This window comes from Saimiri boliviensis, chromosome 1, assembly GCF_048565385.1.
Source record: "Saimiri boliviensis isolate mSaiBol1 chromosome 1, mSaiBol1.pri, whole genome shotgun sequence".
Taxonomy (NCBI): Eukaryota; Metazoa; Chordata; class Mammalia; order Primates; family Cebidae; genus Saimiri; species Saimiri boliviensis.
Window position 1 is genome coordinate 177541072 of NC_133449.1, and position 22288 is coordinate 177563359.

At 37.8% G+C, this 22288-nt stretch overlaps 1 protein-coding gene across 5 annotated transcripts in view; it reads left to right on the forward strand.

Annotated features, from left to right (window-relative positions):
- The window catches only part of AFF4 (ALF transcription elongation factor 4), a 90734-nt gene that overhangs the window by 45825 nt on the left and 22621 nt on the right, over positions 1–22288 (forward strand). For all 5 annotated transcript variants that reach the window (XM_074381554.1, XM_074381560.1, XM_074381558.1 and 2 more), the window contains 4 exons: positions 16135–16171; positions 18444–18489; positions 21514–21568; positions 22025–22062. In XM_074381554.1, the coding sequence (XP_074237655.1) occupies positions 16135–16171; positions 18444–18489; positions 21514–21568; positions 22025–22062 (176 nt within the window). The remainder of the gene's footprint in view (positions 1–16134; positions 16172–18443; positions 18490–21513; positions 21569–22024; positions 22063–22288) is intronic.

Genomic DNA, 22288 nt, shown 5'->3' on the forward strand with positions numbered 1-22288 from the left:
CATTTCTCTAGAGACAGATTATCTTGAGCATCTTTTCATGTACTTACTTGCCATTTGTTTATCTTCTTTGGTGCAGTGTCTGAATATTTTGCCTGTTTTGAAATGGGCAAAGATTCTTATTGCCATTATCATATATGTGATTTGGAAATTTGTTTGCTTGCTTTGTGGACTAACTTTTCAGTTCTCTTAATAGTGTCTCTCTAAGAACACATGTTAATTTTTATAAAGTCTACTTCTTCAGTGTTTTCTTTTACAGGTCATGTTTTTGGTGTCTTTAAGAAGTCTTTGCCTGGTCAGGCGAGGTGGCTCTCGCCTGTAATCTTAGCACTTTGGGAGGCCGAGGTGGGTAGATCACTTGAGGCCAGGAGTGTGAGACTAGCCTGGCCAACCAGGCAAGACCCTACTTGTACAAAAAATATAAAAATTAGCCAGGCATGGTGGCCCAGCCTATAGTCCCAGCTACTCGGGGGGATCACTTGATGTATATATATATATATATATATACACACACACATACATACACACATACATACACTGTGTGTGTGTGTGTGTGTGTGATTTGTATATATATATTATATATATACATATATACATTATATATATATATATATACACACACATATATACAAATCACATATATATATATATATATTGCCGGCTGGGTGCAGTGGCTCACACCTGTAATCCCAGAACTTTGGGAGGCTGAGATGAGTGGATCACTTGAGATCAGGAGTTCCAAACCAGTATCGGCAACATGGAGAAACTCTGACTCTACTAAAAATACGAAACTTAGCCAGGCATGGTAGCAAGCACCTATAACCCCAGCTACTCAGGAGGCTGAGGCAGGAGAATCGCATGAACCCAGGAGGTGAAGGTTGCAATGAGCCAAGAATGCACCAGTGCACTCCAGCCTGGGCCACAGAGCAAGACTTCCTCTCAAAAAGAAAAAAAAGAAAAGAAAAGGAATTTTTTTTGCCTAACCCAAATCTTCTTACATTATTTCCTAGACTTCTTTTTTTTTTTTTTTTTTATTTAAATAAGGGACAGGGTCTTGCTATGTTGCCCTAGCTAGTCTTGAACTTGTGAGCTCAGGTGATTCTTCCACCTCCTCTGCTTCCTGCGTAGTTGGGACTCTGCTCTGTTATCCTAGACTTTTTTTGTGTGTGTGAAAGAGAGTCTCACTCTGTCATTCAGGCTAGAATACAGTAGTATAATCTTGGCTCACTACAACATCTGCCTCTTGGGCTCAAGCAATTCTTATGTCTTGGCCTCTGGAATAGTTGGAATTACAAGTGCGTGCCACCACACCTGGCTAATTTTTGTATTTTTAGTAGAGATGTGGTTTTGCCATGTTGCCCAGGCTGGTCTTCAACTCCTTAGCCCAAAGTGATCTGCCTGCCTTGGCCTCCCAAAGTGTTAAAATTATAGGCATGAGCCACTCTGCCCAGCCTTTCCTAGATTTTTTTATAGTTTTAGGTTTTATGTTTGGATCTATGATTTATCTTAAGCTAATTTTTCTATATTGTGACAATATATGAAATGAAGTTTTATCCTCTTGTATATGCATATACAATTAGCGTATTTATTTAAAAAGCCTTCTCCATTGAATTGTCTTTGCAGTTATAGTTGATACTATATGTGGTGCATTTCTAATTTTGTTATGTTTTATTAACCTGTTTATCTCTCATGGTGCCAATACCAGCCTGTCTAGATGATTTGACTTCAGGATTACTGTAAAGTTACTGCAATATAAATCCTTAAATTATATTAATATTTTTCAAAGTAGATTTGACTTTTCTAGGCCCTTTGCATTTTCATAAGAATTTTAGGGCAGGCATAGTGGCTCATACCTGTAATCCCAGCAATTTGGGAGGCTGAGGCGGGTGGATCACCTAAGGAGGAGTTTGAGTCCAGCCTGGCCACCGTGTTGAAATCCCGTCACTACTAAAAATACAAAATTAGTCGGGCATGGGACGTGGTGGTGTTTTGAAACAAACATTTTACAATGTTTGTTTCAAATGGATGCCTTATTTTATATTCTTGCTTTATTGCACTGGCTAGAATCTCTAGTATGATGTTGACTGCCAGTAGTGAATTAGACATTCTTGTCTTTTTTTAATCATAGAGGAGAAAGTATTCAGTCTTTCATCATTAAATGTGATGTTAACTGTGGGTTTTTCATAGATGTAATCCCAGCTACTCAGGAGGCTGAGGCAGGAGAATCACTTGAACTTGGGAGACAGAGGTTGCAGTCAGCCAAGATAAGGGCCACTGTACCTCTAGCCTGGGTGACAGAGCAAGACTGTGTCTCAAAAGAAAAAGAAAAAGAAAAGAACACTATATCAGTTTCAACATAAAAGCCTTGTGGGATTTTGACGGGGGTTGCGTTAGATCTCTAGATCAATTTGGGGAGAATTGACGTCTTTGTAATATTGAGTTTTCTGACCCATGAGTCCTTATTTATCTCTATTTTGGTCTAATTTAATTTCTTTCAGTATCGTTTTGTAGTTTTCCTTATATAGATTTTGTACATCTTTTGTCAGAGTTAATCTTTTTTCTTTTTTTGGGAGGGAGGCAGAGTCGCACTATGTCATCCAAACTAGAGTACAGTGGTGCTCACTGCAATCTCTGCCTCCCGTCTTCAAGCGATTCTTCTGCCTCAGCCTCTCAAGTAACTGGGATCACAGGCACCCACCATGATGCTCGGCTAATTTTTGTATTTTTAGTAGAGAGAAGGTTTTGCCATATTGGCCAGGCTAGTCTCGAACTCCTGACAGCAGGTGATCCGCCTGCCTTGGCCTCCCAAAGTGTTGGGATTACAGGCGTGAGCCACCATGGCTGGCTGATTTTTTTTTTTTTTTTTTTTGAAACAGAGTTTTTCTCTGTCATCCAGGTGGGAGTGCAGTGGCACAATCTTGGCTCACTGTAACCTCAGCCTCCCAAGTAGCTGGGATTGCAGGCCTGCGCCACCACACTCAGCTTATTTTTATATTTTTAGTAAAGATGGGTTTTTACCATGTTGGCCAGGATAGTCTCAAACTCCTGGCCTCAAGTGTTCTGCCTGCCTCAGCCTCCAAAAGTGCTGGGATTACAGGCATGAGCCACTGTACCCAGCCCTGTTTGATTTTTTTAATGGTATTATAATGGACTTTTATAAAAACTTTAGTATCTGATTTTTCCTTGCTAGTTTATAGAAATACGTTTCATGGGCTAGATGTTTTGGCCCATGCCTGTAATCCCAGCACTTTGGGAGGCTGGGGAGGGTGGGTCAGGAGTTTGACACCAGCCTGGCCAACGTGGTGAAACCCCATTTCTACTAAAAAATACAAAAATTAGCCTTGTGTGGTGGCACATGTCTGTAATCCCAGCTACTTGGGAGGCTGAGGCAAGAAAATTGTTCGAACCCAGGGAGGCAAAGGTTTCAGTAAGCCAAGATCGTGCCACTGCACTCCAACCTGGGCAACAAAGTGAGTCTTTGTCTCGAAAAAAAAAAAAAACCATGCCTTTTTTGTATAATTTTAAGTTTTATCTTGCAATTTTGCTAAATTTACTTAATTTTAATAGCACTTTTGTAAATACTATAGATTTCCTACTTAGTCATTTCACCTGTGAATAAAGATTTTACAATGTTTGTTTCAAATGGATGCCTTATTTTATATTCTTGCTTTATTGCACTGGCTAGAATCTCTAGTATGATGTTGACTGCCAGTAGTGAATTAGACACTCTTGTCTTATTTTTTATCATAGAGGAGAAAGTATTCAGTCTTTCACCATTAATTGTGATATTAACTGTGGGTTTTTCATAGATGTCATTTATTACATTGAGAAATTTCTTCTCTTCCTCTTTGCCTAAGAGTTCTCATTAGGAATAATTTTTGAATTTTGTTGAATACTTTTTAAATCTGTTGGAATGATCATCAGATTTTCCTGTTTGGTTTGTATTAATATGTTGAATACATTGGTTAAATTTTAAATGTTAAATCAATATTACATTCCTGTTATAAACTCTACTTGGTCATCATGTATTTTTTATAGTGTTGAATTTGATTTTAAAATTTTTTTCTAAATTTTGCATCTGTTTCGTGAGCTATCTTAGTCTGTGGTGTTCTCTTCTTATATCTGCAACCATAATAGGTCTGTTTGGTGCACACAGCAAGTCAGTAACACACTGGGTTGCTGCAGAGAAAGAGTTTAATTATAGGGCCTTCAAACAAAGATGGGAGGAAACAGCTAATCTGTCTTCCCAAGGAGTTAAGACCATGGCTTTTAAGGATTTTGGAGTGGGCTGAAGGATTAAGATCATTGTTGGTCAAAGAATGCTGGGTGAAATCATGAGATAGGTAGATGTATCTTTACATCTTTGTGTGATCTTTAAACTGGTTGGCTTCAACTGTTCTACTGTGCTTAAGCAACTCTTTTGATTAAAAAAAAAGAATATATGGAAATGGGGATCCCACAATGTTGCCCAGGCTGGTCTCAAACTCCTGACCCAAAGGAATCCTCCTGCCTAGGCCTCACAAAGCACTGGGATGATAGGCATGAGCCACTGAGACTGTCCTGCTTAAGTGATTCTTTTTTTTTTTTTTTTAAAGACCGCATCTTACTCTGTTACCCAGGCTAGAGTGCAGTGGCAGAATATGAACTTATTGCAACTTATGCTTCTCAAGCTCAAGTGATTCTCCCTGCCTCAGCCTCCCAAGTAGCTGGAAGTACAGGCCCTGCTACCATGCCCAGCTAATTTTTGTATGTTTTAGTAGAGACAGGTTTTCATCATGTTGCCCAGGCTGGTCCCAAACTCGTGATCCTCCTGCCTTGGCCTCCCAAAGTGCTGGGGTTACAGATGTGAGCCACCACACCTGGCCATAAGCAATTCTTAAACAAAAGCCTTAAGTTTCTAATGTCAGAAATTCTATCTGTAGGAACAGTGGGAATGCCAGTGGTCAACTTTCAGTGGTTACGGAGAAGTGGATCAAAGTACATTATAATTAATGCTTAATTATAACTATATTTCTGTCCAGAATTCTGTTTAATCCTGTGAGGATGGTTTCCTGTCCTTGCCTTGTTTTGGCATCTGAGTAATGATAGCCTTACAGAATGGATTGGGAAATTATTGCTTTCTCTTCCATTTTCTGCAATAGTTTGTATAGAATTGGTAGTTTTTCTTTAAGTATTTGTTAGGATTCACCTCTGGATATAAGCTTTCTTTGTAAGATGGATTTTAAGCAAAAATTAGACTTCTTTGGTGGCTATAGGGCTACTCATGTTTTTCTCCTTGAATGATCTTTGGTGGTTTTTATCTTTCAAGGAACTTGTCCATTTTATCTATGAATTGCTAAAGTTAACAAATTGCTATAAGTTTTTTTTTATAATATTCCCTTATACATTTAACATATGTTGTTATGATAGCACTTCTCTTATTCCTGATTCTGGTAATTCGTTTTCTTGTCTTTTTTTTGATTGCCCTCACTGGAGATTGTTTGTTTTCTTGAGAGCTACATTTTTTTTATGATAGCACTTCTCTTATTCCTGATTCTGGTAATTCGTTTTCTTGTCTTTTTTTTGATTGCCCTCACTGGAGATTGTTTGTTTTCTTGAGAGCTGCATTTTCTTTCTCTGTTGTTTTGTTTTTTATTGTATTGATTTCTATCCTGATCTTTTACTTTTCTGTTTTCTTTTGGCTTAATTTGTTCTTTTTTGTTTTTTTTTGAAATGGTGTCTTGCTCTGTTGCCCAGACCAGAGTGCAGTGGCACAGTCTTGGCTCATTGCAACCTCTACCTCCCAGGTTCAAGTATTTTTAGTCAGTTTAAAATACCTTTTGAGGGCCGGGTGCAGTGGTTCACACCTGTTAATCCCAGCACTTTGGGAGGCCCAGGTGGGTGGATAACCTGAGGTCAGGAGTTCAAGATCAGCCTGGCCAACATGGTGGATCCCTATGTCTGCTAAAAGTACAAAAATTAGCTGATGGGGGAGGGTGGTGGCGCAGCTACTCCAGAGGCTGAGGCACAAGAATCACTTGAACCTGGGAGGCGGAGGTTGCAGTAAACTGAGATGGAACCATTGTGCTCTGGCCTGGGCAACCTCAAAACAAGAAAAAAACACCTTTTGATTTTGTGTTTTCTTTTTTCCCCCAGATGGAGTTTCACTCTTGTCCCCAGGCTAGAGTGCAGTGGCTTGATCTCAGCTCACTGCAATCTCTGCCTCCTGGATTCAAGTGATTCTCCTGCCTCCGCCTCTCTAGTAACTGGATTACAGGGGTATACCACCACATCTGGCTAGTTTTTGCATTTTTAGTACAGAGGGGGTTTTGTGATATTGGCCAGGCTGGTCTGGAGCTCCTGACCTGAAGTGATCTTGCCTGCCTTGGCCTCCCAAAGTGCTGGGATTACAGGCATAAGCTACCATGCCTTGCCTGATTTCTTGTTTTTTGGATTATTTCTAATTGTGTTTGTTCCCAAATATTTGGATATTTTCTACATATTTTGTGTTATTGATTTGTGATTTAATTACATTATGGTAATGGATCATACGTTATATGAGATGAATCTTTTTACATTTATTGAGACTTATTTTATATCCCAGATTATTGTCTTTTTTGGCTAATGTTTTGTGTACACTCTAAAAGAATGTGTGTTCCAGCCAGTGTGGTGGCCCATGTTTGTAATCCCAACGCTTGGCTGAGGTGGGAGGATTCCTGGAGGCCAGGAGTTTGAAACCAACCTAGGTAATATAGCAAAACCTCATCTCTACAAAAAAATTTAAAAAATCAGCAGGGCACGTGGCAGGCACCTGTAGTTCCTTTTACTCAGGAGGCTGAAACAAGAGGATTGCCTCAGCACAAGAGATCAAGGCTACAGTGAGCCACGATCATGCCACTGTACTCCAGCCTGGATGACAGAGAAAGACCCTGTCTCAAAAAGAAGAAAAGAAAGAAAGAATGCTTATTTTGCTGTTGTTGAGTGGAGTATCCTGTTAGGTTAAGTTGGCTTATAGGGTTATACTAATCTTTTATATTCTAACTCATTTTAATTCTATTCTATCAGTTATCTATTATTGAGAGTTAATCTTGAACTATAATTTGAATTTGTATGTATGTTCTTGCTTTGTTTCTTCATGCCCTCTCAAAATCTGTTTTTAGATACGTAAACACTAAGGATTGTTATCTTTTAATGAATTGAGCCTTTATTTTTATGAAAATGACCCCTTTTAAACCTGATAATATTCTTTGCTGTAAAAGTTACTTTCATATTAACATGACCAGCTCCAGCTTTCTTTTATTTAATGTTAGTATGGTATACCTTTTTCCAACCTTTTGCTTTTAACCTATTTATGTTCTTATATTTAAAATGCATTTCTTGTGTAGTATATTATTTTGTTGTGCTTTTTAAATATAATCTGACACTCTGCTCTTTAAACAGGGTGTTCAGACCACTTACATTTAATGTGATTATTCATATAGTTGGGCTTAAATCTACTGTCTTGCTTTTTGATTTCTGTTTGTCCCATCGGGGGTTTTTTGCTTGTTTGTTTGTTTTTTAACAACCTCTATCTTCAAGTGATTTTATACCATCCTTTTCTACTGTATAAGACCCTATTATCATTATACTTGAATTTCTCCTCTCCTAGAATCTGTATTATCTGTATTATTCTTGTTTATGTTTTACTCCCACGTAAGGCATAAATGGCACAATGTTACTATTTTTTATTTAAATTGTCTATTTAATCTTTTAGGCTGGGTGCAATGGTTCACACCTATAATCCCAGCACTTTGGGAGTCCAAGGAAGGAAGATCACTTGAGTCTAGGAGTTTGCGACCAGCCTCAGCAATATAGTGACACTCTGTCTCTACAAAAAAATAAAAAAACTTATCTGAGTGTGGTGGTACGTACCTATGGTCCCAGCTGCTCAGGAGGCTGACATGGAAAGACAGCTTAAGCCTTGGAGATCTTGGCTACAGTGAGCCATGATCACACCACTGCACTCCAGTCTGGGTGGCAGTGAGACCCTGCCTCAAAATAATCAAATAAAAGCACTATTATCTCTTCTTTCTTTTTTTTTTTTTTTTTTTGAGACAAAGTCTTGCTCTGTCATCTAGGCTGGAGTGCAGTGGTGCAGTCTTGGCTCACTGCAGCCTCTGCCTCCCCAGTTCAAACAATTCTTCTGTCTCAGCCTTTGGAGTGGCTGGGATTACAGTGACTGCCACCCTGCCTGGCTAAATTTTTTTTTTTTTTTGTATTTTTAGTAGTGGCAGGGTTTCTCCATGTTTGCCAGGCTGTTGTCAAACTCCTGACCTCAGGTGGTCCACCCGTCTCTGCCTCCCAAAGTGCTGGGATTACAGGCGTGAGCCACTGTGCCTGGCCCATTTTACTTCTGTCTGGAGGACTTTTTAAAATACTTCTTTGAATACTTTAAATAAATCTTTATTTTACTTTTCCATTTTAATTTTATTTTTTTAAACTGTTTTTGTTGGTTATAGAATTCTAGGTTGAGGATCTTACCCCACTGTCTGCCAACTTGCATTGTTTCTGATATGTACTTTGATGTCAATCTTTTCTTTCTTTATATGCAAAGTGCCCTTTTTTGCGGGGGTGGGCAGGGGTGCGCTGCCTTTAAATTTTTAATCATTGCTTTTAATCTGTTCAGTTATGATATGTCCTGGTATAATTCTCTTTATCTGTTTTGTGCTTGGGGTTTGTTCAGCTTCTTGAAACTTTGGTCTTACAGTTTCCATCAAATTTGGGTAACTTGCTATAATTACTCAAAAAACTTTTTTTTTATCCTCTCCTTCCCTTTTTTTTTCTTCAGGGACTCCAATTACATGTATATTGGGCCCCTCAAAGTTGTCCTAGAGTTTACTAATGCTGTGTTCTTTTTCTTTCTTTTTTTTGCATGGGAGTCACCTATTTTATTGCTCTATTTTGGATGGTTTGTATTGCTGTGTCTTCAGGTTTACTAATCTGTTGTTCTGCGATGTCTAATCTACTGTTAGACATTTAATATGTATTTTATGTTAGACATGTTTATCTATACAAATTTGATAATGCTTATATATTTATTAAACAGATACTTATTAACTTTTTACTGTGTTCCTGGCATTAGGTTTGACAATTTGTTCTTTATTAACAAAGATTTTTAGTAGAAAGATAAGGGTAAAAGACTAATTGGATACTAGGCTCAAAAGATCAGAGTAAGTGTCTTTAGAAGCATTTTTTTTAAAGCACCCCGATTGCCCACAGGTCCAGGGCTAGGCCACATGGGGCTGCACCAGGGCTAGAAAAAATTACTGTAAAAAGGAACAGAGAATGTGGTACCAATAACTGTGTGGTGATGTCAGGGGAGTGTTTTTATAAAATGAAGATACTTTGTCATATGCTGATGGTTTAGTAGAAAGGGAAAAACAAATGATCCATGGGAGAGAGCAGGTAACCTTAGGAAACCTTCACAAGAGTGGTTGAAATTCAGTGCCCAAGTAGAGCAGAGTAGCTTTAGACTAGAGCACCACTACTTCACTGGCACCAGAGGGTATCAGAGAATATGTGTATAGTTGGGGATAGCTTGGGAGATTTTCCAGTGATAGTTTAAAGAATATTAAAGATTTTGATTGCTTTTGCACTTATTCACCATATGTTTGGAACAACCTCCAGCAGTGTTCTTGACACTGGAGATGGAACACTGTACAATTTTTTTTTTTTTTTTTTTTTTTTTTTTTGAGACGGAGTTTCGCTCTTGTTACCCAGGCTGGAGTGCAATGGCGCGATCTCGGCTCACCGCAACCTCCGCCTCCTGGGTTCAAGCAATTCTCCTGCTTCAGCCTTCCGAGTAGCTGGGACTACAGGCGTGCGCCACCATGCCCAGCTAATTTTTGTATTTTTAGTAGAGACGGGGTTTCACCATGTTGACCAGAATGGTCTCGATCTCTTGACCTCATGATCCACCCGCCTCGGCCTCCCAAAGTGCTGGGATTACAGGTGTGAGCCACCGCGCCCGGCCCGGAACACTGTACAATTTAAATGTTTTTGGTTTAACTATGGTGGGTATTTAAAGAACATAGGAAAATGCTGTGCCAATGCCTGGAATAGTTCTGGCATGAATTAGCTTTTCAATGAATGTTTGTTAACTGAGTTTGGGTATATATACTCAGGTAACAGTGTTTAGATTTTGGTATTTGTGAGAAACCTCAGTTAGCTGCTGACTGACTGTTGCTTAAGCTTATCCCATTCTCCAAATTTCAGTGGGTACAACTTCATGTATAATATACCTAAAAGCTCTGTGTGATACTTGTCCAGTGAGAGGACAGAGAAGGGAGAAAGTTGTTATACTTAGGGAATTTGGGGTTAGCATCCTGCAGGAGGTGACACTGTTCTTTACCTAGACCCTCTTTACCTAGGTGCTTCACAAATCTTTATCTTACCATCTTCTCCTCCCCATCTCCTTCCCTCTTTTCCTTCCCCTTCCATATGCCACTATTGATATAGGGGCTGCTTTAGCAGGAACTGTAAAAAGGAGCCCAGGACAAGGCAAGAGTAATGGTACAAGTGCAGTTTATGCACAGTTGTACTGTTGCAGCAATGCAGAAATGTCTGGAACTGTGGAAAATCTTCAACTCGGGTATAAAATCATGCTCTGTACAATATGTTCTGTAATGAAATGAGGAGTGAATCTGAATATTTTTTACACTAACGTAGAAGTTATTTCATCATGTCAGTTATTCCACTTAAAAATGAGTTAGACACCTCTCTCTTTTTATCTCTCTGTCCCTCTCTCTCTCATACATGCACACACATACACACCACCACCAAATATGCCGTTATGTGTCTTTTTGTAATGTATTTTAAAAAAATTAATTAAACGCCTTCTCTCTTCAGAGTAAAGATGATGTTGGCTGAGTGTGGTGGCTCATGCCTGTAATCCCAGCGCTTTGGGAGGCCAAGGTGGGCCCAAGATCACCTGAAATCAGGAGTTCAAGACCAGCCTGGCCAATGTGGAGAAACCCCATCTCTACTAAAAATACAAAAATTAGCTGGGTGTGGTGGCACACACCTGTAATCCCAGCTACTTGGGAGGCTGAGAGAATCACTTGAACCCAAGAGGCAAATGTTGCAGTGAGCAGTGATCACTCCACTGCCCTCCAGCCTGGGTGACAGCTATGAAAGTCCATCTCAAAACAAAACAAAACAAAACAAAACAGTGTTTTAACAACGAATGAAGTAACTTGCTCCCATAAAAAATATACTCAAGTTAGGAAAATAACACTTAAAAATAATATTGTGATTGTTTATGTATTTTTAGTTTTTTGTTACCAATAACCACAGTTACTAAAGTGCAAACTTTAAAGAGCTGAACAAAAAATTCTATTCAGTGGTTTGAACATATTTGCTAAAAATATTAAAATGCAACCTTTTAATTAATTTTCCTAAATGATTTCTACCAGAGAACATGGAAATCTAATTCAACTTAAGTAGAATCCTTTACATAATGTGCAGGACTGAAAGTTTGGTACTATGATTTAATAAGCGTAATATTTCTTCCATGAGTATAACTATATCTTTGTGGCTCAACCACATGTCAAAATAAGTCAGTCTTAGTCATATCTTTGTTTTTTGTTTTTGTTTTTTGCTTTTTTTTTTTTTTTTACAGTCCAGAGGTCTTCTTTTTTTTTTTTTTTTTTTTTTTTTAAACAACTATTATGCCGTGAATTCATAGGGAATAAGTTCCAGCAGCTCAGGCTCCTTCCCATTGGTTCTCACAAAGTGTGCTTCTCTGGGTGGAGCAGGCTGGCGCTTCAGTTGAAGCCAGGTACCTTTCTCTTTGGCTTCTTTCTTTTTCTGATCATTTTCCTTCACACATTTTAGGAAGCTATCTCTGCTCTTAGAGTGTTTGATGTGCTCAATATACGCACATTAATTTTCTTGGCAAGAATCTTGCCCTTAACTTGTTTGTTTACAACAATGCAGCATGCTGGGTAATATTGTAGACTCTTCCAGTTTTGCCATGATAGCATTTGTGGGGCATTCCTTTTTGAACAGTACCCATTCCCTTGATGTCTACAATATCACCTTTCTTATAGATTCACATAGACGTGGCCAAAGGAACAACTCCATGTTTTCTAAAAGTCCTAGAGAACATACATCGAGTGCCTCTCCTCTTTTCCTTTGTGTTTGTCATTTTGGCAAATTACTGGAAGATGGTGGTTCCAGCTGAAAGGCTTAGTTATACCTTTGAAGCGTTATATTTTTTGTGTAAGAAAGGTTTCTGTTGTCATTCATAAATATAATTTAAAAATTAAAAATGTCAGTTTTTATCTTATGCCTTTAAAATTGCAATATATTAACCTTATACATATGTTAGTTAAGTAGTAATACATACTCTGTATGTATTTTGGAGATAGAAATGGAAACATTTCTTAGTAATAGAGTACATGATAAAAAGCCTGAAGAGAAACTTGTTTAAGCTACAGCTTCTACTGTTACTACTACTCTAGGGACCTCATTTTGTATCCTTAACGCCATCCTAGCTTTCGTAAAGCTGTTCTCCACTTAGTAGGCGAGATGGTCTTCACAATATGCAGATATAGTTGCATGACTCTTCTACTTAATAAGCTGCACACACACAGGTCTTTAATATGGTCTACAAAGTCTGTAAAGTGTGTGATATAGCTTTTTAGGTCTCAGTCTCATGTCTTACCACTCTTCCACCTGTACTTTTTCCTCCCTGTAGGCTGCCTTTTTAAGTTCCTTGTACTAACTGTGCTCTTCCTTTTAAGCTGGCATTACACATGTTTTCTCTCTCCCTACAGCACTTAGCCTATCTCCTCCTTTCCCAGTTTATTTCCTACATATTCTTCAAACTTCAATCTGAATGGCAGGTCCTTTGGTCATCTTCCTGGCTAGATTTCTCTCTCTCTCTCTCTCTCTCTCTCTCTCTCTCTCTCTCTCTCTCTTTCACACACACACACATACACACTCACTCTCTCACACACAGACACACACAATTACAAACTCTTAATATTATTAATTCTGTGTATTTGCCCTTTATTGTGCTTATCACAGTTGCCATTTTACTTTGATTTGCATGAGTATTTGCAAAGGTAGTCATATTGACATCCAAATAGGTGTTAAGCTCCTTGAGGACAGGGCCCTTGTCAGTTTTTGCTTATTCTGTTTTCTTAGTACTTTGACACATTAGTAAGTGTGATGCCAGGGAGTTTGGGTTTCATACTAGGAAAAAACAGAGAGTCATTGGAGGTTCTACGAAAAATAGGCAAACAGTGATGACACATACTAAGACGGGCTGTAGAAGGATAAACTGGAGGCTATAGTTGAGTGAAGGAGAAAGACTAGAGCCAGGAAGATCTATTAGAAGGCCACTGTAGGTAAAAAAGATGAGGACCTGAATCTTTCCAGTTCAGGTGGTCTTGCCTTTGGTGGGTGTTTAAGACACAGAATCTAGTAGTATTTGGGAACTTTGTCAGAGATAAGACAAAGAGATCAGAGATTACTTGGAATATAGGGCTAATAACTTTTAGGCCATTCACCAAGTAAATGAATATTAGACAATAAGCAATTCAAGGGGGTAAAGGAATCTTCATTTTATTTTATTTTTGTTAATTTGTACAGATGGGGTCTTGATATGTTGCCCAGGCTGGTCTTGAGCTCCTGGCGTCAAGTGATTCTTCCACTGTAGTGGAAGTATTGGGATTACATGTGTAAGCCAAAGTATTGGGATTATATGTGTAAGCCACCATACCCACCCTGGAATCTTCATTTTAAACAGAAGTCACAAAAGTGACCTCTTGCCTACTGCTCTAGTTACAGTTTTTTAACAGCAGTACTAAGATGCGATTCACTTACCATGTAATTCACCTACTTCAAGTGTAGAGTTCAGTAGTTTTGAGTTTATTTGTAAATCATCAACTCAAAAAGAAACTGTACCCTTTAGCTGTTATCCCTCTTTCCCTCTATCCTCCTTTCCACCCTTAAGCAACCACTAGTCTACTCTATCTCTATAGATTTCCCTGTTGTAAACATTTTATATAAATAGGATAATGTAGCATGTGGTCTTTTGTGACTAGATTCTTTCACTTAACATTATGTTTTCAAGATTCATCTAAGTTGTAGCATGTAGCAGTACTTCATTCCTTTTTATGGCCAAATACTATTCCAGTGTATGGATGTACGTCACATTTTGTTCATACATTCATCAGCTGTTGGGCATTTGAGTTGTTTCCACTTTTTGGCTATTATGAATAATGTTGCTATAAACACTTACGTAGAAGTGTTTGTGTGGACATATGTTTACATTCTGTTTGGTTATATACCTAAGAGTGGAATGTTTGGGTCATCTGGTAACTCTGTGTTAACTTATTTGAGGAACTGCCAGAATGTTTCCAAAGTAGCTGTACCATTTCAGGTTCTCACCAGGGTTCTGATTTTTCCACATCCTTGTCAACACTTATTAAATCTGTCTTTTTGATTCTAGTCATCCTAGTGGGTGTGAAGTGATATCTCTTTGTGGGTTTAATTTGTATTTCCCTGATGGCAAATGTGAGACATCTTTTCATCTGCTTATTGGCCATTTATATGTCTTCCTTGGGTAAATGTTTATTCAGGTTCTTTTCCTGTTTTTTTAATTGGATTGTCTTATTATTGAATTGTAAGAGCTCTTTGTAGTATACTGTGGATACCAGCCCCTTATCAGAGATAAATCATTTGCAAATATTTTCTCTCATTCTATGAGTTGTCTTTTCACTTTTTTTGATAGCATCATTTGAAGCACAGAAGTACTTAATTTTAATTAAGTCCAGTTTATCTTGCCAAATCCCAGGTCATTTAGATTTGGCACTATGTTTTCTGCTAAGGATTTTATAGCTGTACCTTTTACATTTACAGGTCTTTGGTCCATTTTGAATTAGTTTTTTTATATGGTATAATATAAAATCCCAGCTTTATTTTGCCTATGGCTACTCAGTTTTCCCAGCACTATTAAGAGGATGCCATGTAATGGTCTTGGCATCATCTTGGAAAATCAGTTGACTGTAGAAATAAGTTTTTAATGTTTTTTAGCAGCAAAACTATATTTTAGCTTTCTTATTAGTTGAATTGTTCTTTCACAGACAATTCTGTAACTAAAGGAAGATTATGCTTGTTTTTAAGTAGGCTTTTAGGAATATTTGTGTAATTTTAGTGCTACATCTTGTACCCAGACTTAATTTTGAGAAATGCATAGTTTGTACATATGGAACAGCTGTTCTGGTCATGAAAATTGAGTTTGGAAAGCCATGTTTTACTGAGGGTGACATTTTGGTCTCTTGCTATTGGTGCTTCCTGAGTGCCAGCCACTATGCTGTTATAGGGCTTACATGGAAGTATAGGACCATCTCTTCTTCAAGTTGCTAATGTATATAAAATATTGGGAGCAGGGAGAAGGAGGTAGTAAAATGATAAGGAAATATTCATATGGGTTTTTTTAGTCTATAAAAGTGGTGGGTTTTTTTGTTTTTTTGAGATGGAGTCTTGCTCTGTCACCAGGCTGGAGTGCAGTGACACGATCTCGTAACCTCCACCTCCTGGGTTCAAGTAATTCTTCTGCCTCAGCCTCCTGAGTAGCTGGGACTACAGCCACGTGCCAGCATACCTAGCTAATTTTTGTATTTTTTAGTAGAAATGGGGTTTCATCATATTGGTCAGGATGGTCTTGATCTCCTGACCTTGTGATCTGCCCACCTCGGCCTCCCAAAAAAGTGGTATGCTTTTAATGAATAAGGTTATGCAGCTATTTTCACCTAGTACACTGTCTTCAGTACTACCTTTAGTTTTAAATAAAGTGTTTTCTTAAAACCAAGATTTTAAAATTGAATTTACTTTCTAAAGGGCTCCAAATAAGGACATGACTACAATGGATGCTGCTGAAAGAATTGAATGATAAAGATTATTAGGTGGCTTAATTCTTTTTGTATTAATCTCTGGGAAAGTCAATTATTGATCACAAAATTGCCAAAGCTGATCAGACAGGATCACTATATTCTTCCTGTGCTTTTTCAAGTACTTAAAGTGTTTTTATGTAATTTAAGCGTTCTTCACTAATTAACCTTTCTTTTTTAGTGTCACTTTGTATAATATTATGTTCCTTTTTCTTAGGAGTCTCAGCAGTCCAATTTTGGCCCTGGAGAACAAAGTGAGTATTTCTTTCCCTCTTGGTTTTTCAAATTAAGCTATTTATTGAACATTCCATTTTCATGGTCATACCATATATAATTTTGATAACTTTACATGTCATATCCTTTTACATTTTTCTTTTTTTTTTTTTTTTCTGGAATGTAGTGGTGTGGTCATAGCTCACTGCAGCCTCCATCTCCAGGGCTCAAGTGATCCTCCTGCCTCAGCCTTCTGAGTAGCTGGGACTTTGGGAACATGCCACTATGCCTGGCTGATTTTTTAAATTTTTCATAGAGATAGGGTCTCACTATGTTGCTCAGGCTGGTCTCGAACTCCTGAGCTCTAGAGATCCACCCACCTTGTCTCCCAAAGTGTTGGGATTACTGGCGTGAGCCACCATGCCCTCATTTCCTATTTTTTTTTTTTTTTTGATCTAATGAGTAGTAATGGGTTGAGCTGAAAAATTGTCATGCTTTAAAAAATTCAAGAACTGTAGGTCATTGGAGATCAACATACACTACTTTTATTAAGTATTTGAACTAATAGTGAACATAATTTGATGGGCACCTTGTAAACTCAAGAGTCATTCTTTCTTTTAACTTTCTTCATGAAGATACTTGGTTCTATGATGGTAAAATGCCACACAGGAAGGGGTCATTTTATTTAGCTGACCATGGCTCTTTTCTTCTTATATTTGTACATTCCCTGTTTATTCTTCCTTGGTTTTCTGATCTGGGTAGAAAGTCTTCTGCCTGCTATACCCTCACCTTTGCCCTTACTCTTTTGGCCTGTCAGAAGAACTTCTAGGGAAGATAGGGAATTCAAATATGGTCCCAAGAGACTGTGGTTGTGTAGACTGAGAGTGGTAAGATCAGGAACCATTGAAAATGTGTGGGCTTCACCATATACCTTGGTAACAAGATAGGTATTCTTTTTGCCAAGAGCAGTAACTTCTTAATTAAGGTAGATTTATACTAGTCATAAGGTATTTTGGAAAATGAAAATGTGGAACTTTTTGATCCTTGATTTGTTATCTTCAGTGATCTTAGTGCAGAGGTAAAACTAGAAGAATACCTCTTTTGATGTATGCTTTTCTTTATCTATATATCCGTTTCTTAGTTCCACCATAAAGGCTGTAGCTACAGGAAAAAGGGACCTGACATTGTTAATATGCAGAAAATAGCCAGATGTAGGCCAGAAAATTTACATTTTCTCTCTTCTTTTTATTTCCTTTTTCTCAGCTTGTTTTTTCTAGTCATCATCTTTTAAGAATATTTCGTTCTTCTTCTCCTCTCCCATTCTGTTTCCTAAACGCTGTTCACAAATGAGATTATAAGCTGCCTCTACTCATTATTACTTTGTGTTTTTCACTTTGTTTTAGAGTTATTTCTATATCAGTATAAAGCTCTAGCTCATTCTTTTAACCTTAAAATTGTGTTATAATATGAAAGTATCTGGCTGGGAATGGTGGCTCACACCTGTAATCCCAGCCCTTTGGGAGGCCAAGGCAGGCAGATCATGAGGTCAGCAGTTCAAGATCAGCCTGGCCAATATGGCGAAATCCTGTCTCTACTAAAAATACAAAGATTAGCCAGGTGTGGTGGCGGGTGCCTGTAATCCCAGCTACTTGGGAGGCTGAGACAGGAGAATTGCTTGAACCCGAGATGGAGGTTGCAGTGAGCCAAGATTGTGCCATTGCATTCCAACCTGGGTAACAAGAGCAGGCATAATTTATTTCACTATTTATCATAATTTATTGCCAAGAGCAGTAATTTCTTAATTAAGGTAGATTTATACTAGTCATAAGGTATTTTGGGAAATTATGCTTTATCTGTATATCCATTTCTTAGTTCCACCTTAAATATTGATGGACATATATTTTTCCAGTTTTTGCTGTTACAAACCGTGCTATGAAAACGTTCCCGTGTGTGTGTGTGTGTGTGTGTGTGTGTGTGTGTGTGTGTGTGTTTCTCAAGATTATACCTGTAATGTAAATTCCTTATAGTAGAATTACTAAGTCAGTTAGCACTATAGTTATTGTATATTACCAGATTGCCCTCCAAGAAGATGGTATGAGTTTACAGTCCTACCAGCAACAGGAATGCATGCTTATTTCCCCTGTAATCACCCGTATCTCATATTATTGGGCTTGAATGTGTTACCTTTTTGGTGGATGAAGAACTATATTTCATTGTTTGATTTATATTTATTTGAGGGTAGATATTTTATATAGACATTTTACAGTCTAAATAGCCATACTTTAGTTGCTCACTTCATTGTTTTTGTTCCAGAAAGATATAATCCTTCTAAAACTTCAAATGGGCACCAGTCTAAATCGTAAGTTTATGGCTTAATAAGTTTCATGTTTATCATTTTTATAAAAGTTACCCGTAGTATCTGGGGGTTTTGTTTGTTTGTTTGTTTGTTTTGAGACAGAGTCTCCCTCTTTCGCCAGGCTAGAGTGCAGTGGTACAATCTCGGCTCACTGCAACCTCCGCCTTCTGGGTTCAAGCAATTCTCCTGCCTCCGCCACCCAAGTAGCTGGGACTACAGGCGCATGTCACCAAGCCCAGCTAATTTTTGTATTTTTAGTAGAGACAGGGTTTCACCATGTTGGCCAGGATGATCTTGATCGCTTGACGTAGTGATCTGCCCGCCTTGGCCTCCCAAAGTGCTGGGATTACAGGCGTGAGCCACTGCGTCCGGCAATATCTGGGTATTTTCAACAATACTTAGAAATATTGAGGCTGGGCGAGGTGGCTCACACCTGTAATTCCAGCATTTGGCAGGCCAAGGCTGGTGGATCACGTGAGGTCAGGAGTTCGGGACCAGCCTGGCCAATGTGGCAAAACCCCTTCTCTACTAAAAATAAAAAATTAGCCAGGCTTGGTGGCGTGCCTGTAATCCCAGCTACTTGGAAGGCTGAGGTAGGAGAATCACTTGAACTTGGAAGGCTGAGGTTGTAGGGAGCTGAGATTGCACCGCTTCACTCCAGCCAGGACCGCAGAGTGATACTCAGTCTCAAAATTTAAAAATAAAATAAATATTGATCTTTTAAGGCATGAGCATGCAAACTTTTATGTAAAGAGTCAGATAGTGAAATATTTAGGCTTTCAGAGCCACATAGTCTGTGTTTTAACTGCTCAGCTCTGCCACTGTAATATGAAAGCAGCTGTAGACCATATTCCAGCCACACTCTTTATAACAATGTGGCAGGTTGGATTTGGCTTGTGGCCACAGTTTGCCTGCCTCTGCTCTGAAATAATTTTTTTTTTTCTCATCTGAGAGTTGTATGTGTATGTTTTTGTATGTATATTCCTAATTTGTATTGAGTAAAGAAGTCATAAAATAGAAAAAGACATGATTTTTCTTTAAGCCAAGCCCTTCATATAACCACTAGATTAAGTAACAAATGTAGTTTGTACTGTCTTTAAGTTTTCTTATTTTTATTTTGTTGGTAGATCCAGGAATATATTTTTTAAAATGTAACACGGTAATGTATTGAATGAAAATAAATTCCAGCTTAAAAAATGAATTCCTGAGACTGCAAGTTAACTCAGTGATTAAAGTTCTAAAGAAACAGTGACTATAGTGCCAGCTTTCTATGCCACAGTCACAAACTACTGTGATGACCCTAGCCTGGTAGCACTTCAGCTGAATATAAGAACTAAGAATGAAAATACATGAACACAAGAAGCACCCCCCTCACTGAAAAATTCAAATTATATTCCTGTTATATTTATTTGTATGTAAAGAACTGCTCTGTACTTACATATTTGTACCTATCACTTTGGTTGCTAAGGGAACAAAAAGTGTGTGCAGGGCCTTGAGCAGTCTGGTAAAAGCTTTGACATATTCATGTGTGTAAACAAGTTCATTGAGCTGCCATTATTAAATCATAAGGGCCGAGAGAATTCAGAGTAAGTACATTTCCTTAGAGGAAAATCAGTCATAGAGATAGACGTACTCAGCCCTTGCCTGAAAGAAAACTCTTTTTTCCCTGTTCCATTTAATTGGGCCTGTTTTAAAAATCATCTGGTTACTTTATTTCAAGGTGATCTTTTATAAGTAATATTTTGAACTTAGAGCCAGATACAGAAATGTAGGTTAAGCTTTGATGGGGAAAGTACAAGTAGTTATTAGAGTGAAAGAAGATTTCCTCCTCGCTGATTGGAGATAGTCATGAAATTTTAAGAAAGGTAATGGAATTACTGGTAATGAGAAATTAGACCTTTTTCTAGTTGTAGTTCTTCCTAAGCTTTGTATTAATTTTTCCTCCTCTGTAAAAAGACAAGGAATGTTTTGTGGGCTGTGTAGAAAATTTTAAGTTTAATTGTTTTGATTTTACATCTTTAATTTTACTTTCAAAAACAAATTCCAGAAACTGTTAGCTTTTAGTATTTGTGTATGTGTTTTAATTGATTTGAATTTTGCTCAAGGGAGATTCTGGAACTTGGGCTGTTTTATTTTTGTTTTTGTTTTTGAGACAGTCTCGCTCTGTTGCCCAGGCTGGAGCGCAGTGATGGGATGTCAGCTCACTGCAACCTCCAGCTCCCAGGTTCAAGCGATTCTCCTCCTACCTCAATCTCCTGAGTAGCTGGAATTACAAGCACTCACCACCACCCCCAGCTAATTTTTGTATTTTTAGTAGAGACGAGGTTTTACCATGTTGGCCAGGCTGGTCTCGCTCCTGACCTCAGGTGATTTGCTCACCTCAGCCTCCCTAAGTGCTGCACCCAGCCAGAACTTAGGAGTTTTAAAAACATATACATAGTCATTGCTGCTATATAGCCAAGGCTTTTACCTGAAATTTTTGTTTATAGAGGGCAATTTCTTTCATAGCAAGGCATTTATGAAGTAAAACTTTGGCTTAGGAAACTGTTCTGGTTTTCACAGTTACCCAGTTGTCAACAGTTACGCTAACCTCTCTTTGTGGAACATAGGGTACAAAGAAAGAATTGCTTGATGCTTTCATTTTGTCTTCCTTCTTTCTAGGACTTATATCTCTCTAGTGGATTGTTGGGTATGGCTGTGTTAATTTTTAATAATTAATATGTGTGTGCACGATTAGGGGAAAAATTAGAGATTACAGAACTGAATATGAGAGTTTATAGAAAGTTGCTTTTGTTTAATTAGAAAAGGTAAATATTTTATTCGTGGGAAGGTTAGAGCTTCTGAGATAGTTAAATTCCTCCATTCTCAATTTTGAGACTCAATCAAACCGGATAGAGTAAGACTTACTGGTGTTTTGTTTTTCGGTTAAATCTTTGGCTACCACAGTGTTTGTTTCTAGAATTTAGTACTTTGGCATACCATGTAAACTGTTCTAAAAATAATAATCCTTTCTGCCTTTTCTCTTAGTATGTTAAAAGATGACTTAAAACTAAGCAGCAGTGAAGACAGTGATGGGGAACAGGTATGTCTACTATTGTATTATTTTGCTGTCTCATGTAGTATATATTTTCATTGTATCTTATAAAAATGATAATTGAATGATGCATTTATTACTTAAAATAAGTTTCTTCTTACAAGCTTTCTGACACTGGAATGTTGTAGTTTTCCTCTCTGTATTTAAATCTCCATTTTTTTCTTTTTTTTTTTTTTTAAGTTGGGTTTTCCTCACATTTATTATGGATCAGAACATACTCATGAAGCAGTAGATCATTGACAATAACAACTGTTAACAAAGCTTTTGATCTTATACTGGCAATTCAGTTACTCTTTAGGTAAAAACAGTGTAAGTGTTAATTAAGCATTGTTGCATAGATTAGAGAATCCAGTTTTTTTTGTTAAGAGTTCAGATATTATTCACACTAAGCAAATAGAATACTGTTTATTCATTCACAGATTCCTTCTTATGCTTTAATTTTAGGATTGTGATAAGACAATGCCGAGGAGCACACCAGGAAGGTAAGCATCCTTTTCTTTTTTATTGGTGAGAGTTGGATCAGCCTGATAAAATTGTAGGGATATAATAAGTGGCCTTATAAGTAAATACCAGTTTTGATAGTGGTTGTACAACTCTGTAAATTAACTAAAAATAATTGAGTTATACACTTAAAGCAGGTGGTTTGTATATTATACCTCAAACTGTTTTTAAAAGGTGAGAATTAATAGCTAAGCAGCACATCAGAAA